Source organism: Clavelina lepadiformis, chromosome 8 (assembly GCF_947623445.1).
Source record: "Clavelina lepadiformis chromosome 8, kaClaLepa1.1, whole genome shotgun sequence".
Taxonomy (NCBI): Eukaryota; Metazoa; Chordata; class Ascidiacea; order Aplousobranchia; family Clavelinidae; genus Clavelina; species Clavelina lepadiformis.
The window spans coordinates 15,264,975-15,283,230 of record NC_135247.1 but is presented as its reverse complement, the minus strand read 5'-3'; the positions used below and the strand labels follow the sequence as shown (position 1 = coordinate 15,283,230).

At 33.8% G+C, this 18,256-nt stretch overlaps 2 protein-coding genes across 3 annotated transcripts; one reads left to right on the top strand and one right to left on the bottom strand.

The window, feature by feature from the left end:
• The first annotated feature begins 4,428 nt into the window (after window positions 1-4,428).
• On the top strand, window positions 4,429-9,344 carry LOC143468802 (tRNA-dihydrouridine(16/17) synthase [NAD(P)(+)]-like). Of its 2 annotated transcripts, none has more exons than XM_076966203.1 (15): window positions 4,429-4,664; window positions 4,944-5,100; window positions 5,202-5,314; window positions 5,950-6,083; window positions 6,151-6,287; window positions 6,553-6,671; window positions 7,152-7,244; window positions 7,441-7,520; window positions 7,650-7,704; window positions 7,825-7,944; window positions 8,096-8,242; window positions 8,340-8,424; window positions 8,559-8,705; window positions 8,922-9,110; window positions 9,206-9,344. In XM_076966203.1, exons 1-15 carry the CDS (start codon window positions 4,443-4,445, stop codon window positions 9,313-9,315), a joined length of 1,908 nt encoding a protein of 635 aa, XP_076822318.1. In that variant the 5' UTR covers window positions 4,429-4,442; the 3' UTR covers window positions 9,316-9,344. The 2 variants fall into 2 exon arrangements, with proteins under 2 accessions (XP_076822318.1, XP_076822317.1); XM_076966202.1 differs by having other exon boundaries at window positions 7,825-7,946; window positions 8,080-8,242.
• On the bottom strand, window positions 9,344-16,908 carry LOC143468801 (anaphase-promoting complex subunit 2-like). Its single transcript, XM_076966201.1, has 18 exons — window positions 16,707-16,908; window positions 16,525-16,619; window positions 16,247-16,388; window positions 14,499-14,659; window positions 14,028-14,172; window positions 13,756-13,900; window positions 13,481-13,600; window positions 13,287-13,404; window positions 12,933-13,108; window positions 12,715-12,806; window positions 12,454-12,585; window positions 12,166-12,234; window positions 11,490-11,621; window positions 11,248-11,377; window positions 10,976-11,072; window positions 10,665-10,860; window positions 9,852-9,959; window positions 9,344-9,715 (listed from the first exon to the last, which is right to left on the bottom strand). Exons 1-18 carry the CDS (start codon window positions 16,815-16,817, stop codon window positions 9,614-9,616), a joined length of 2,271 nt encoding a protein of 756 aa, XP_076822316.1. The 5' UTR covers window positions 16,818-16,908; the 3' UTR covers window positions 9,344-9,613.
• Between the last annotated feature and the right edge of the window lie 1,348 nt (window positions 16,909-18,256).

Sequence of the window (18,256 nt, the reverse complement as noted above, 5' to 3'; positions counted from 1 at the left end):
AGATATATGCAATGTATAAACACGATTTTTTTGTGACATAGAAATCTGGGGAGAATTCCCTCAAACTTTATTAACTTTACTTGTACAAGTTAAATGCAAACACTCAGTAAGAGTTGTTTGCAGAAAATTATAACGTATTGGCAAAATTAGTATTTATATACTCACATTTATCCCCATTCTTATCACTTAAAAAATGTAAAAATTGAACAACATCTAATTTTTGTTCGTTTAATAAAATAAAAAACATTAGGTAAACTAATAGTGAAACATAGAGAGTGGAACATTGAGCCAATAACATGGCGACTGATGTATAAGATAGTCATCTCTTGCGGTTTAAACACTTATCCATAATAGTAAAAAAATCTTAGACTTTCAGAAAACTTACTACACCAGTAAAACATTTCTCTCAAAACTGCAGGTTAACAAAAAAAATCTAAATTTGGTTGTTTTGTTAGAATGTCAATGCTTCACTGGCAAACTAATGTAGTTGAAGAATCAAAATCATCAAAATGATGTACCCAAACCTGCAGACTCATCTAAATATGCTAGCTGATGATGATGAATTACAATAAATTCTAGAAGTTTGACAACACATTATTCCCATTGTTATTTGATGCATAGGTCGGATGGTAATGGTATCACACAGTGGTGCACCAACAGTTTGGTTGATCATTATGTACCTGTAACCAATAACGTACTTCCTTATTCCGTACATATAAATATAAATGAATCTTAACTCTGGCTTAAACGTTTCACTGACATTTGCCCGATCCTGTCTACTGATTGCCACTATTTGGCTACTAGATGTCAGGGTACAAGTCAAGCAGCTGCTGGCTATACTGTCAGCCAGCCCATTATTACCGGTACATTGTTATGACTTCTCAAAGCAAGTAAATAAGCTGGAAGTTTGATATGCTCACGTAGAAGGAAAGATATTTTATTTAAAAAATTTCCAGCTAGCAAGCAACTGGCTTGTTTATATATAATTATATACGTCGCTAATGAATTACCATCATAAACACAAAAGTTAGTACCAACACAAACTGACTCACTCAAACATTACAGAAAAATTAAATTAATGTTTACGGCTGGCCTCTTTATGAGGATCTCTTTTCTGGTAACCCCCTCCCTCAGTTTGTACATCGATGACGTATGCCCTCATTCTCTATACAAGCCATAGTGGAAAGTGAGGCATACGCATTAGACTCATCAAGTGCATGCCAGTGTTTTACAGTCTTACAGTTACTGTTACAGTCTTACTTTACAGTTTTACCGGTTTATAATAAACAACCCAGGTTGGTTTCTTGAATGCCAATTTATAACAAGTAAACGAAGAATTAGGCTTCAACTAGGATCACGTCAATGCTCTTGTCTTTGCTTTCTCATCGAAAACTGTCATATTTTCCAGTCAGGTAGGTCTAAAAATAACGTTACCAACCCTACTCCTTAAAAAGGCTACATCTTATACCAATAGTGGTAACAGTTTGATTGACAATCCCTTGTTTATACACTCAATCGGTGTTGCCATCATCACAGCAACAGCTAAACTGTACCAGCTGCGAATAGACTATTCCCCAAAGTTTCCGTTTAGCAAAATCGCTAAAAACAAAAATTGGTAAAAATAAGCAATATGACAGTATTATATTTACACTCCACAACAGCAGTTTGGCTTGCAGCACCTCTTTTCAGTAAAAACAAATTCCCCCAGCAACCTAAACTGCTAACTATATAATTTTTGTATTATATATATTGTTTATTTTTCATTATTTTCTGTGGGCCTGACTGGAACTTTTCAACGAGAAATCGAGAGTGCAAAGACAAAAATTTGGTGCAATGACGTGCACTGACAGACTGAAGCCTCAGTTCTTTGTTTATTTATTATAAATCAGCGCCAAGAATATTAAAATTTCAGCGTGCACGTTGATGAATCTTGTAGGTGCATGTGTCACACTTTCGACTACGTTGTGTGGGAATATAAAATGCTCACATTATAGCTTGATAAAATAACAACTCTAACAGCAAAACAATAAAATGGAAAAAGAAGGGCTCAAAACGTACAAGAATAATGTTTACAAACAAATTATAAAAATGAATACAGGTTAGCATGGCCACTAAACCTAACATAAAAATGCAATAAAGAAGTTGAAAAATTAATAACAACAATAAAACAACGGCAACAAACACAAAAACACGTAATAAGTTATATGAAGTTAGATACTGAGATTCAGCAAGAGATGCATCAACATGCGCGACGATTTATCAGTCATTTTGTTTTTGTATTATTTATAAACAAGGTGGTTACCAATAATGTGAAAAAGGTCTACTTCGAGGTTTCTAAAACAAAAAAATTGTCTCTGATTACCAAATTACGTTGCAATTCTCTTGTTTCATCTAAAATTTCGCAACACCGCGCCATTGTGCCGCAAACCGCAGCGCAAGCACTGATTGACTGATTCTGCTTTTTGGCTAACACTGCTCTTCAGTCTTTAGAGGTCATAGAAATCTTAACTGCAAAAACATTTTATATTGAAATAAATTATGGTTATTTGAAGTCTTTATTGCGTTATCTAATACTTATTAACTTTAATTTAAAATTTTTACTTTTGGATTTTTATTACTTTTATTAATTTAATTGTTGTTCGATACATTTTAAAAACATCAAAGTAAGAAAAAAACGTGGTCTTAAGTACGGTAATTCCCCTTTGGAAAAAACAAGTTACAAAAAATGTATTGAGCTTTTCTGTAGCTAGATAGCCTAGTACAAATGCATGGCTCATGGTATATATATTTTGAAATTTAGCTTCTACAGTTAAAAGTTTTTACATATAGTCATCTTGTGTTAACTGCACAATTGTTCACAATACTGAATGCTGCTAAAAACCTGTTGTTTGTACAGTCGCTTTCAGAATTTTATTCTAAATTTTGGTAAAATTTCCTTTTCTCTTTTTCTATTGACCTAGTTCTAGGGCAGCTAACCAGTGCTGTAACCAACTAACCAAGTCATTTTTCCGAGTTAAGTCAAGTCGAGTTATTTTCAACTGTGTTTTGAGTTAAGTCACTGCATTTAAATGTAACTTTAAAATATCTTTGACGTCACACTGAGCATTGCCCTAAATTGGTTATCATAAGGTCATGGTTATCTCCAAATTAATCTGGTTGATATTTTCAGATACATTTTGGACTCAAGTCAAGTCATTTAAGACATTTGACTCAATCTAAGTTAAAAAAAACTGTTAGTCATTACAACACGGCTGATGGCAAAACTAAGATAGCCTAACAGTGACAAACCAGAACTGCCATACAGGCTTATAGATAAACTTGACATAAAAGTAACAAAAAAAAATATTTGGTATGTTTACTGTTTTTATGTGAACTGTTATGGTCTATTCTACTAGTTAGCCAGCTTTAGGTGTTAAGTGTTTTACAGAAGCATTAAGTATAAGTGTATATATACGTGTTGTTGTGAAGTTATTTAATAGTGTTAGAATAATGGCAACAAATTCACCAATTTACCAATTCTCACTTTATTTGATAAGTTATATGAATAAAAAATAATAATTTTTATTCAGCCTATGCAGCAGCCTTAGTAAGAAGTGTGGCACGATTTAGTGCAGAAATGCCCAACCAGATGAGATCACAACCAAGATGCATTCCGTGCTATGTGTACGCCGAATGTCAGTTTGGCATACATAGCAAATTCACCAATGACATTATGCCAACTTCAATCTCTAAAAATTGAAGACGCTTTGCTCTTTTTCGTCTAAAAAAAAACGGAAGAGCAAAGTGAATTTGCAGTTGTCATGGTTGGACCAAAACGTATATTTGCTCTGTGCCACGCTGAAGTCACGCCAAGTTCACACCAATCAACCGTTGGTGTAACACACATGGAATGCCCCCTGGCGTTACAATTTGGGCATACATACAAATACATCATGTGGTTGTGCACGTCTGCACTAGATGCCACTAACACACGATAGTCGTCATCAGGCATACTAAATTTTATCATGCATATACCAATGCTTATCTTCTTGATTTTTCACTGAAAAGTGGCATCCCAGTCTGGCAGAACTGTGTCAGCATGAATTTTACACACCTTCTAACTAAATTGCCCACTGGACCCATTAAAATGAATAAATTATTGTTAGTCTACTAGCAGTACAAAAAACACCTTCATACTTTATTACTCTTCACAATACTGTTTGCCTGAGGACAAAAAGTTACAGAACTTTGTGTGAAGTTATTGACTCTAAAAAAACAATTTTCGGTTATGATTTCATTTATTCAAAACCTACATAAGATTAAATAAAAACTAAGCATGAGACGTTGCTCAAACTGAGAACATTAATTGTGAAAGCAAACAAATCAAAGCTTTTGCATAGAGAGAATTTAATATGTTTGTGTTGTTCGTATTTTTCTTTTGTCAGATTTTTATTTTATAAACCATGATTAAATTGAGCCAGGATTGTTGCAAATCAAGTTTTATGAATGATGGATATATGTTTTATAAAAATGTCTTAAAATCTCCAAAATATATTGTGGCACCGATGGTAGCACAGAGTGAGCTTGCATGGAGAATGATGGCTCGAAAACATGGCGCTCATCTCTGCTATACACCTATGATTAGTGCCAACACATTTTTAACTTCTAAACACTACAGGCATGAGGTAAGTGCAAGCACAATTTTTATGTCAGGCATTGCATATTTGTAGATTACTGATGGAGACTGTTGGGTGTCAATTTGTCATTGAAGTCATCAAAATAGAAATGAACTTTTATGTTCCCTCGTTTTTCTTAGTTATTAAATGATTATGAATTTTGGATTTTGTCTTATTAGTACACTGTTGGTACCATAATGGTATTATGGTACTAACACTGTTTCAAATGTACACTGTACAAAAGTTCAAATTTAGTTTATTCAAAAGAAGAAAAAATTTTTTGCTTAGGTTTTGCAGGACTTATCTTGTGCAGAAGATCGCCCACTGATCGTTCAGTTTTGTGCTAATCAAGTCGAAGTATTTGTTGAGGCTGCTCTCATTGTACAAAGCTATTGTGATGGCGTGGATTTAAACCTTGGATGCCCACAACATATTGCACGAAGAGGTTTATGGCATGCTACTAAATACAAAGATATTATATAAAAATGGTATTTCATGGTTTGATTATGGCAGTGACAACGAAAAGACTTCATTTTTGTTGTTTAGGCTTTTTTGGGTCATTTTTACAAGATGAGTGGACACTGTTACATGATATTATATCAGAGGCTCGTAAAAGACTTTCTGTTGGTGTTACCGCCAAAATTAGAGTTTTTCCAGAGGTTTGTGTGAGCGTATATATATTGTATCGGTATATAATACTTTAAGGATTATTCTGTTTATCAAAAATTAAATTAATACGACAGTCAAAAACTCAAGGTTCCATAAGGTAGCTGGTAGGTGTTTCCAAGCTTTTGGAAATACAAACAACAAATTGTAATTTGAACTTTTACAGTTTGCACCATTTGCTAAATTTAACCTGTTTTTGTGATGGATATTAACATTTTGTTGGGTAGACTAATCACATGTATATAAATAGGCTGTACGTGTACCCCAATATTTTGATATGTTTTTTCTTTCTTTCTGTTGCCTATTTGCAAACAGTCACATATATGCAAACGCCAAACATATATTCAAAGTAATATGGTAATCTGTAAGTTAAATAGGAGCTGGAAGGCATCATAACATATGAGACTTAAGTTTTTACTGACTGCCTTTCGGTGTATTTCATGGGCTTATTTATGGGGTAGGGCTTATGTTATAACAGAAGCCTAATATTTCTGTTTAGATTTTCTTTCAAAACATTTTTTTTAGAAAAAACATCTTAGTTAAAAACTTGTTGGCTCTCAGAACAGATTAAACCTGCTATTCTTATTCTTATAAAATAGTAAAGAGAGATTCCTGTGTTTTTCTCAAGATATCAAAGACAGTTGAGTATGCTCAAATGTTGGAAAAGGCTGGGTGTCATATACTTACTGTTCATGGAAGAACAAGAGACCAGAAGAGGGAGAACACTGGCCTGGCCAGTTGGAGCCACATAAAGGCGGTCAAGTATGGACAAAATGTGTTTATTATATGCTCTTTGTTTTTCAAAATGTTAAAACCTTTTTTTTACTAGAGAAAACACAAAAATACCTGTATTTTCAAATGGCAACATAAGATATTTTCGTGATGTTGAAAACTGTTTGCAAGAGACTGGTGTTGACGGAGTTATGGTTGCAGAAGGACATCTTACAAATCCTATGATATTTAAAGGTTAGGGTTAGGTTTTACTTTGAGAATTCCTCGTAACATGCATTGGTTGATGCCAATTTTCTTCTTTTTCTGTAGCTTTGCATGAAATGACAATAGTTTTGTTAATAGATCAGTGTTTACAAGACACAATTTAAAGTGGTGTTATTTTAAATGCAATAACTTAATTTTTACTTAAATTTACAACTGCAGAGTACCTTGAGTTCATTATTAAGGTTATTACAGCCATACTAGTTAAAACAGGCTATCATATGCTATTATGTTTTAGATGTACATCCAAATGTGTTTGACATCATTGAAGAATACCTGGAATTTGTGAACTTGTACCCTACAGAAATGTCTTTCGTTCGAACTCACGTCTTTAACCTTCTGTCACATACTTTACAGGTGTTTTAAAGTTTTCTTGTTAAACATTTCCCTAGACCTAATAAATAACGTATATCTACCTTTCACTAAATAACTGATTTTCACTTGGAGGTACAGGCCAGGATTTGTGGGGGTGCAAACTTTGCTGCCACGTTATTGGTACTTTGCATTACAAACCCACATAAAGGTTTGAGCACAAGGTTTGGGATGTGGTTTTTATATAAATTTTAAAAACCTTATGAAATTTTATCGCCTTCAGTATAAATTTTTTGGTGTTTCTGGAATAATGTGGCGATATTTACTTGGATGTTTATCCAAGGGGCTAGCTATTGATCCTAGAAAATGATTTGTCTGAGTATCCAGTACCATTAAGCTAATTGAGAATCACTGCGTTAAATGAAGGACATATCAAAAAGAACTGAAGTAGATAGATTAAATGATTATTTTATACGGAATGATCATGGCACATTTTTAATTATTAACAAAGCAAATTTTTTTCAGAAACACAGGCAAATGAGGGGAATGCTCGGAGGTGCTCTTTCCATTGCAACAATCACCAGAATATGCGACAAATTAAAGCGTTTATGTCATGAGGTAGACCAAGTATAAACATCCTATTTCTGATTAATTATTATCGTTGCATTACCAAGTTAGAACTGGCCATTTAATGATGGAAGCAGTCTTTATTGATATTTTTCTATTAACTATATATCTATTATCTATGAACTATTTTTCTAAGCGCTATAGTATTTTTTTTATAATACGTCCATGTTTTGATCTTTTTGATCAGGAAAACGAAAGTGAACAACTTATTCCAGAATCTGGAATGTCACATTGGATGTGTCAGCCTTATACACGTCCACATGCAAGGTAAGCTTTGTATCTAAAACCTTGTGATTTGTGATAAATTTTTAGTTTTCTGGTACAGATACAGTTTGTTATGTGTAAGCTGACCAACTTTACTAACCACAAGAGTCAATTTACAACTTGCTTTTGTAGTAAAGGAGGGTTTTTAACCGATGACACAACCAAGAATGACTCTACAACAGTGTCGGTGTGTGTCCTCATTTCGATGTTGAGTAGTTACAATATTTGTATCCTTCTTCCAGAGCACTGGTATATCTTTAATAAACATTTTATTAAAAAAATACAATTTTCCAATTACACTATTCAGAAAAGTGCAATGAAAAAGCAGAAAAAAAAAGAACGGAATCTTTACAAAAAGCATCAGAAACGTTTAGAAGAGCATAGAAGACGCCGTGAAAGAGAGAAAGAAAAGCAAAAAGCATTGTTGGTATGAAACGTTAAATGTTTATAACCACCAAATTTTTATCTGTTTATCAGCATTAATTAAACTTGACACTGAGGCTAACACTTCACTGATAATAATTATCACCACATTGAAGTAGGGTGTAATTACATTCTAAGTGGAATGTCGTACACAGGATACTGATGTGCATAAAGACAGAATTTTAAGATCCAATGAACGAAAGCAGGCAATTCTAGATCGTATGGAAGAAGTGATGCAGAATGACAGTCAATCAGTTGTTGTTTGCTTGGATTTGACATGGACACACAAGATGAATGATAAGGTACCTCGGGCACTTGTTTACTGAATAGGTGTCCACTGGCCATAAAGTTAATGCATCGAGGTAAATGATTGAAATTTATACCACAAACTACTTTTAGGAAATAAATAAATTGTCAAGTCAACTTGGTCGAATGTATGGAAGCAACAGATGTTCAGAAAATCCAGCACATCTTTATTTCTCAGGTTTGTCCTTAACCTTTTTGTTTATCATATGCATAACATTTCAAAACTTTTTTATACTCATGTTGTAAAAATATTATGTGAATAAATATTATGCACTTTCCCTTAACTGTAAGGAATTCTGGTATATTGTTTAGGCTTTGAACGTGATGGACATCTTTGGAATGAATGCGTTCGTAAACATGATGGTTTTGAGAGTTACAAAATTGAAATGGAAAGCAAACCATACAATGAATTATTTGACTCCAGTGATATTGTTTATTTAACTCCTGATGCCGCTTTGCGTAAGTATGTTAGTTACATTAGCTATGTATGCCATTGTAGACAAATTGAAGATAAATAAATACCATTGTGGACGGATTGTAAGATTAAAGTTCTGCCACATTTATCGCTGCTTTGACAACATTAGTCACCTTTTTTAATTCTGACCTTATGAAAAAGTAACACATATAAACAAAATTTTAAAACTCACATTCATATTTTACTACATTTATTAACAGCTTTAGAGTCCGTTGAGGCAGGAAAAGTCTACGTACTCGGTGGTTTGGTTGATGAAACTGTCACTAAAAAGTTGACCCTAGATAAAGCAAATAAATTAAATATCGAAACACGCCGACTACCTGTACAAGAATATATGATTAGATCTGGGCACCATGCTAATTACTCCACGGTATATTGCGTAAATCAAGGTAAGTTTAGGATAAACACATTGAAAAATTACAAGGCCCTATGCTATACATCCAATGATGTATATTTAAAAAAAATGATTCCTGTATTCTTCCAGTATTTGATATTTTACTGACATATCATGAAACCAAGGACTGGAGAAAAGCTTTACATGCTGGAGTGCCTCCAAGGAAAGGATACATTTTTGAAGAAAGACATGACTCTTGATTATATGGATATGCTTTTCACACGGATGTTCATGTAGTCAATATTTTATTGCCATTTTAAACCAAATAAAGTAATGTCTAGATATACACTTGTGTTCACTTTTGGAAGGCATTTTCTGTTTATTGAAATTCATGTTGACACGCATGGCATACTACAATTGTCAGGGCAATCAAAGTTTTTTCCGCAAAAACAGTGGAAATCCTCCAAACAAGACAAAAGATTTTCCCATAAAATGCTCCCCACCAACTTCAGTGGTGCGCTTTTCCATTCAACCAGCATATAGATGGAAGTATAATGATCACGAATTATCTCTCACCAGTTTATATTTTCCTTGCTCAATTACTAGTAAACCCTTTTGTACCTTGTCATTTAAAAGCTGCCGAAGTTGTGCCATTTCAATCTGAACAAAATACAATACACTCAATTATTGGTGCGTCCTTGTAAAAATCACTCCACAGGATTTCTCCAAGTAATTCTGGTTATTGGCACTTCATTCAAGACAAGTTATAACAATGTGATCAACAAGCACTTCAAACCTGCATATCACTATCATGCATTGCGAACATTCGCAGCATCTTATGGATTCGATCGAGTGGCAACGACTCCAGATTTTTCAGCATACCTTGCACATAATTCCAAAATACCTGCGAAAATATTTTAACACTAGAAAGACTAGAGGTCATTTTTGACCACTTTACAATTTTCTTTATCATAGCATTGTCTGTTAAAATTGGACCTTAGTCACCCTAAGAGTGTTCCTAACTTTGTTAGTGGTGACAGGAAACAAAGAAATTAAAGGGACATAATTTCCAGAACGAGGTCATTGAAGCAATACGCCTAAAGAGACCAGCGGTCAATTTTAACTGTTACCTGCTTTTCTTATTGTCTTTCCCTAAGCCAGGCAACCAGACGTTATCAAAATAATGTCAGCAAGATAGCAGATTACTGTTTTACTCCCTTGTAATTACCATGATAGTGTTTTGTTCAAACGTTTGAAGCTTTCATTAAACAAAGTTTCAGAAATGTTGTGAAACTAATTACAACCAATAAGTTAGTACATTTCTGCTATTAAAAGTCATTTAATAGCCGCTAACAGATACGTGGTCAAAATCGACCGCAGCGGTCTTTTTAGGTAGACAAAATTCGCGGTCTTGCTAGTGTTAAGCACTACCTACCAGAATAAGGACACTGGGTTTCACACTTCCTCCAAACAAAAAACATTTAATCTTGATCAATATTTGCTGCTTGTCAGTATAAACTACTGACTGACAACCGCCGGTAGTTTATTCATTGATCTGAGAACTGATTTTTATCCCTACCTCTTATACTATGTTATTGTTTGGTCTTACCTGTTCATTTTTCTTCTTTTTTTCTTCCTCCTCATCTGAATTTGCTTTTTCCTCATCCTCTTCCTCATCACACAGATTTACAAAATGATCTGAGGCATCCACAACGCCACCACCGGAAGCTGCTGGAGCAGAAGCATTTGATGATGTTGTACCAGGCCGTTTTTCAATTGTGACATAATTATCAGGTTCAATCTCCCTGTGATGTCACAGACGATTGGAGGTTAAGTACCAAAGGAAGGAGAAAAATGTGTTGAAGAGAAACTACCACTATTATGGTCACAAATTTAGTCCTCAAGATTGCTTGGACTTACTTGAGTACACCCTGTTGGAGCCAAAATGTCATTTTCCTTCTAAGGATAGTAGGAGGAATTTTAAGACTATCACTAAGTTCTGACAACGTCCATTTATCTATAAGTTGGCAGAATTGTGATATAGATAATAACACGTCAAATTACATACGCCAATTATCTGCAATCATGCAAGAATGTGTGGTATTGTAAAACTAGTAGACGTAACCTAATATAAACCAAATAAATTCAAGTCAAGATGGTTGAGCATAAACTTGACACTATCAAGTACCAACCTTCATCTTGGAAGTGATATATGATTGATGCTTGGAGAGGATTTACGCTTATTTCTAGTTGTCTATCTTCAAATTCTAACTCAATATCAACCATCCCCACACTGCTTAACCACTTCAAACTACGAGAAGCCTGTAAAGTTTCACTTTGAAAAAAAAATTGTTGCAACTCAATAAACATTTATGTTGCATCATTTTTATAAATGCAACTATGCATTAATAATATATTCATTCCTTAAAGTAACCTTTAAGTTTTCAAATCCTTTATTGAACAATTCCAGTGATTTTGTGATGCCTTCTGGCAGTTCATATTCTTGGTTGGGAATATCTGGCCAAAATTGTGACGAAACAACCATCGTTCTAAGATTTAAATTATTCTACACAAAAAAGAAGAATGCAATATATGTATAACCAGCAATAAATTTTATAAGTTCAATGCTACTAACTGTCAACTGCCAAGGTACAATGCATTAGACTGGTTGCATAATGTACACAGTACATGTAAGTATAGAAAACAGTTTATTTACATTAAACGGTACACATGGTCTATAACAGGCATGCACAACTCAAAACAGTACACGGGCCGTTTTAGCGAAAAAATATTTTTCGCGGGCCGCGTGCTAACGTTGTTGTAACTAACGTGTAGCCTACTTTATATAATGTGACCGATTAACCGTTGAATAAGAGATATCGTTGAGAAGATGGTTAGTACTGTCAAGAGACGGTTGCCTCTCGCACTACAGTATCTAGTTGTTTTTAACGCTTAGCGGCGGTAAAGCATCGGATTCGTTGATTATGTAGCTGTAACCGTGGAGAAAATGCCTGAATGAGCGAAATCACGGAATATCTCGTGGGCCGCATGAAAAGGTTTCGCGGGCCGTATGTTTCGCATGCCTGGTCTATAACAAAAGCAGAAGCAACCTGTAGGGAATTCTTCTTGTAATATTCTTCATTTATGTAAGTATTAATCCTTTTACTGTCAGAGATATCCTGAAATAAAAAGTTGTCAGCTTTTTAGACAATAGAAAAATGACATATGTAATTTGACATTCAATGATTACTGTTGCTACTTCCTGTAATTGAAATGCTCCTCTTTAATAAAATCTCATAAAGATATGCATATGACCATGAAAGCACAGTGAACAGCACCATTTTTGAATTCTTTGCTGTAACGAGTAATATTGATCACATTGACAGTGATTGACCAACCTTAAGCATCACTCCACACTTGCTCATGTCTTCTTCTCCGAACCTTTTCTTTAAAAGCTCCAGATTACGTATTTCTGATGACTCACTCTTTTCCCCGTACCAAGTTTGTAACAATCGCTTACTCAACAATTTCTTGACACAAAAAATTTGTGGATAAAAACATTTTACAAGATTATTACAATTATAGTTTTAGCAGATAAATAATCAAATATATACAGTTGAAATAAAAATTAGCACAATAGTTAACCAATAACATGTTACCTGATATTCCTTGATAAATTTTTCTTTGCTCCCATACATGCCAATGAAGAGAGTGACAATGTCTGAAGTTCTTGTGGATTTGTCGACTTTATCTACAATTTAAATTATCGGGATGTATCTTTTAGCAAATAGATAGCATTAGATGTACTAAACTGCCCTATGGGCAATTGACAAGGCAGTGAAGGTGAAAGAAATGAAAAAAATTAATTATGTTATACTGGGGTCAGCTTCACGAGGATCTGGCATCCAGTCTTCAGGTTTCTCTGTAACTCTTTCGTTCCAGCATGCAACCTCTTCTGGTTCCTGTGTCTTTGCTAATTCTGCAGCCAAGTCATTTGAACCATCATCCCAAAGAAGACCTTGCATGATCATACGAACTGAATCTTCCCTCTGGCTATAAAATACGAAAGTATGAAACAAGCTGTCTGAAAAATGGCAGGAAAAAGTAAAACGACTAAATAACTTCTACATATGCCAACTTTGAAAACTAATTAATTTTATGTAAAATATTTTTAAAATGTTATTTGAACACTCTTAAAACATTTTAAAAGGTTGTAATTTTTCCAACTCACGTTAAGTAAGTTGTACAAGGTTCAAGAACCATCTCCATGACTACCCCACTAAGATCAAGCTCCCTCAGTGCTTTCACAGCGGCAATGTAAACAGTGATTATGTTCTGCGTGCTCACACCTGACAAAAAACAGTTATTTTTCGATCAGTGATGAAATATGTTTATATTTCGATTAATGTGACAGGATATACTTGCCAGGATGAAGAACTCTATTTGTGATGTCATTTTTCAAGCTCTCAATCAAACATGGACGCTGTCGAGTATGCTGTAAACAAAACTTCAGTTCGTGTAGTGCTGGAGTACTATCGGGATAGTCTTAAAATAATGACAAAACAAATTTACATAAAAATACACGCTAGCAGTTTTTGTGGACAGTAAGTACCCTAACTGAATATCTACTGCTTTCTATCTTTTTAACAATTATTTTTAGACTGCATTAATGGAAAAGAAGGCACATATAAGATACGTACCAGTTATAATATTAAGCATTTCACTGATTCGAAGTTTTGTGTATGATCTGTAAAGTATGTAATGCAGCTTTTGTGTCCAAACTTCTTTCTTAAACCCATGATGAAAGATAAGCTTCAACCATGGCATAACCTGACTATTAGACCACTTAAAACACAGAAAATAAAATATTAAAGTTAATAAATTCAAATGCTGTCACATTAAAACTTATTCCCAAATAAACTTAAGTTAATACAATAGATGGAACTGCAAAACCAAACATCTACAAACTTACATGTTCTAGTTCTGCTCCTTCACTGTGCATCCATCTTTTTTCAAAATTGCCGCCACATATTTTCGTAATATATCTATCGACTTCAACTTCAAGCACAGCCATCACTGTGTCATCGCAAAAAAATTCCACCAAACCCAACTCACTGCTATAAAAACAGAAAATATCAATTAATATAATGCTAAACTTTATAATTTATATAAATATCGGTTTGAATCAATTGAAATAAAATATTTAAACGAAATTACCAGATTATCTTTTATATACTAATTTTAAGTTACAAAAGAAGGCCAACTCTAAACTTACAGTGTGCGTATACATTAGGATAGATCACACAGATCTTATTACAATTTCATTCATCTCGGTTAATAATAATTAATTAATTTTCTTAAATGATTTATATATATATTTATATATATAGTTAAAACGATAATTGTATAAATGGAAAAATAACAAGTAAGAGATTGAACAAACAGCCAATGTTGAACCAGGGGTTTGAATTGTCTCTCCATTAAATTTTCAAGTGTGCTAAGTTCAATTTCCTCCTTAAAGCCCTTCCATTCCACGAGCAATCTGTCGCTTTTCCCCTCCTCGTGAAAACTGTAGTTATTTCTTTCATTTGCAGTTACGTAGAACTGAAAAAAGAGCAGCAGAGCAAAGCACTAAATAAAGTTGACAAACTTGTAAGGTTAAGATGTAAATTACGAATCAAATAAATTTTATGGAATAAATAACATGGAAAAAATCCATTCAGTTCAGATGACCTTTCAGTTCAATCTCATGTTAAGTGCACAAATTGCAATTCCAATCATACCAGGCTTAAAATTTTGATGCAACAAATTTGCATTGTGAAATCTACTCACAAAGCAGTCATTACACAAGTCTGAGCTTGAACTTTGTTTTAAAACATTTTTGCACAACATTATTGCCAATATGCAATGTCATCGGTACATGTAAGTGCCTATAACAAATTGTGTAACATCTCAATGGACCAAATTTCTGCTGATTTCCTTGTGCGTGATTCTGAAATAGTTTACAATCATTTGTGCTTTGATTAAAGAATCAATGAAATAACTACAATAACGCTAGCTCTTAAAAACAAATAGAAACCTGCCATTGTGGAACAAATGCAATAAAAAAATGTTTTCCCTTTTGTTGATGTCAGTTTAAGAGATTAATTCAGCTTGTGTAAGGAATCAGAGAGAGTGAAGTGGAATCAAAAGCTGTTCAACAGCATTTGGTGACAGTTAGTTACAGTACTTCATTTACATATGACACAAATAGAAGTGTACACATTGGGGATTTTGACCAAAAGCAAAACATTGCCATGCAAGTCATGCATGTGACACACCGTCTTCTTTGATTTTTAACGGGTAGCAACTAAAACCAAGGTTAAATTGGTTTTAGCATTTCCATAAGTTAAAAGTTATGAGCCTTCGTCTTAGTATGTATTGCTCTAAATATGGGAACTTCAGTTGAAATTATGAATGTTTTTCTTTTCATCTTCTTCAATAATAGCACCATTACTTATTACAATGTCTTAAATAGCAAGCAAGCGCTTTGTTAAGTCATGAGAAGTGAACGTAAGTGTCTGCCGCGCATGAATAACTTGCATGCAATTCTTGGCTGAACAGGTAACTTCTTGAAGAGAAATATTTGTGTTATTGATAAAACTAGAAAAATGAATAGCACATTTCCACTCGAATGATCCATTTATGTGATTAACTGTTATGCTATTAATCTGTGTATTTTCTTCACTTCTATGAATATTAATGATTTTGAATTTATGAATACTAGGGCGTTAAAGCAAATAGATGGTCTACAAACATTAAAAAAGTAGATTCGCAAGAAGTATGTGCATACTCACACATGTGAAGCAACGCAAGTAAATTTTTAACCCACAAAAAATTTGTTAGATTTTCAGTTCTTTAAACAAAAGCACAAGCTAAACATCAAACATAACCCAAATAAATGAGCTTTAACAACTGTCGCATTACAAAGAGTTTTAAGCATGCCCAAAACTAGTTAGTCTAAATAAAATTATAAATTTACCTGCAATCATGTTACTTTTGGCAAGTTCGCAGTACTTAAATACCAATTACCATAATAGAAGCAAGCATGCAACGATGCCTGCATTTTCAAAGTAATACTGGTCTTGCAAGAGTGGAAATAGTAAAATAAAAACTATAAATGATATATTTTAATGAGCCACACAGAACTACCTGAAATGAGCAGGCAAAGAGTTTTGAAAAAGATTCCTCTAATCTGTAGTGAGCATTCCACTTTAAAATAGACTTTAATACTTGATTCATCTGTAGTTTCAAGCTTGTTGCATTATGCCAGTTGCCAACATAATTATGGAACCTTCGTAGCATACCAAATTGTGGAGTCAGGTAAAACAGGATAGTGATGTTAAATTGTATAACAACAATGAATAATCTTTGCAATATACTTGCTGCAACTATTGAGTTGAGAACAACTGGTAATAACATTGACTCACCATCCCATTGATGTATAAAGATTTTCCAATGCATCAAGCATTTCTACACAAGAAACTTTTGCAAAAGATTCCAAAAATTGAGGTATCACCTTTTCCTATTGCAGTTTGAAAGAGAAAATATTACAACTGATATGTGAGGAGTAAATTAGTCAACTAAGCTCAGAGGAATTTAGATGAGTAACCTGTAGGTTCTTTCTCACAAAAAACAGCACCAAATCTTCAAATAAATGCAGTGTTCCAGTGTCTTGCATACCCTCCACTAGCGTCTGACAGTCTGAAGGCAGCCAATTCATTTTGTTTGAAATATATGTGTTAATTATGTTCAAGTTGGGAACATAAATTGTAGACACAACCTTGTCAATCTGCTTATGTTGAATAAATAATCATCAAAAAACCAAGGACAAAAATTTGTTCAATAACTTTGTTTTGTTCAATAACAAAATTTATGTCATGTTTGGTGTTGATAGCTAGGTCTATAATTGATTTTAACCATTTTAAAACAATATGGTACATATTCTTTCATAGGCAAAAACCATTCATCATTTCAGACAATTAAGTTTTTGTCAAGAGCGCGGTGTGGACGAAAAATCAAGTCAGTTGCTACTTGCTACTAGCACGCGCCATTGAACAGGAAAAAGTGGCAAAGCTGAAAAGACTTAAAAATTATCAAGGTAATAATCGCTGGTAACAACTAGCACGGTCACTGAATTCATAAATAGGTAAATCTACAAAACATAACTTGAAAAAAAGCGAAATTAAGCAGACAAGTAGGTGGTGTGTTCAGGCAACAGATTATTGAAAATCGCTTCAATGCTGTACATCATCAATTGATTATTGTACTAATCCTATATTGACATTATACAAGCAACTTCGTTTTTCCATTCTGGATTTCTTCTGTGAGTCTACACTACATAGTAGGATACTGTGGGCCGTGGCGTAGCCCACGTAGCTAAAAGGTAAGGACTTCTTATCTTTTGAAAGCTTGCTGTTGTTCTTTTGGCTGGGCGCAATTAAAGAACCGCACTGCGGGGCTTTCCCAAACAAATAACTTAATTTGCAGGAGAACCATAGATGCAATATAACTTCAGTCACACAAAGACTTGTTTTGAACGCCAACACCACCCGCTCCTAGTTGAGTATATGCTTTGGGTTGCTTAGTGGCGGATTGAGAAAGTTTCAATTTGGCTTCACTATCTAAAACCAGTTGTGCGATCTAGTGTTTATATTATACTTATAGATAGAGCTTTTATATCACCGGTTAAAATAAGAAAGAGAAAATGGTTATGCTCCAGTGATTTCGAAGCTTGATGAAAAGCTGTGATTTTGAAGTCTAATGATTCGCAAGCTTGATGAAATTTTTTTCCACAATTTAGAAGAAAAGACCCTCTCTTTCTTATTTTAACGGGTGATAAAAAGGCTCTACCTTAATTTGCCTGTTTTAAGATATCGTATATTTTATTACAAGATTGCGAAAAGCGAAAAGAAAGTGTTTTTATAGTACAATAAGACAAGAAATAAGCTGAGAAACAATAAACAACAGAGAAAAATAAAGCAAAGGCTTAAAACGTGCTTGATGTTAACTGCAGTGGTGCTATAACGATGGAGGGTTAGCATGGTCGTCATACTCAAAAAAATCTTTAAAAATCACTTTTAAAAACACATCTTAAAAATGTTTAAAAAGAAGGCGAAATGTGTAGAAATCACTTTTTAACTATAGCCTATGTTTGACTGC

Bases quoted from the DNA above. Each gene is read 5' to 3' on its own strand.
- LOC143468802 (XM_076966202.1), top strand. From the start codon at position 4,443: ATGATTAAATTGAGCCAGGATTGTTGCAAATCAAGTTTTATGAATGAT. The intron at 5,315-5,949 runs GTTTGTGTGAGC...GTTTTTCTCAAG, and splicing joins AAATTAGAGTTTTTCCAGAG to ATATCAAAGACAGTTGAGTA. The intron at 6,672-7,151 runs GTGTTTTAAAGT...AATTTTTTTCAG, and splicing joins TTCTGTCACATACTTTACAG to AAACACAGGCAAATGAGGGG.
- LOC143468801 (XM_076966201.1), bottom strand. From the start codon at position 16,817: ATGAATTGGCTGCCTTCAGACTGTCAGACGCTAGTGGAGGGTATGCAA. The intron at 13,405-13,480 runs GCAAGTATATCC...GTTTTTTGTCAG, and splicing joins AAATAGAGTTCTTCATCCTG to GTGTGAGCACGCAGAACATA. The intron at 13,109-13,286 runs GTGAGTTGGAAA...CGTATTTTATAG, and splicing joins CCTTGTACAACTTACTTAAC to CCAGAGGGAAGATTCAGTTC.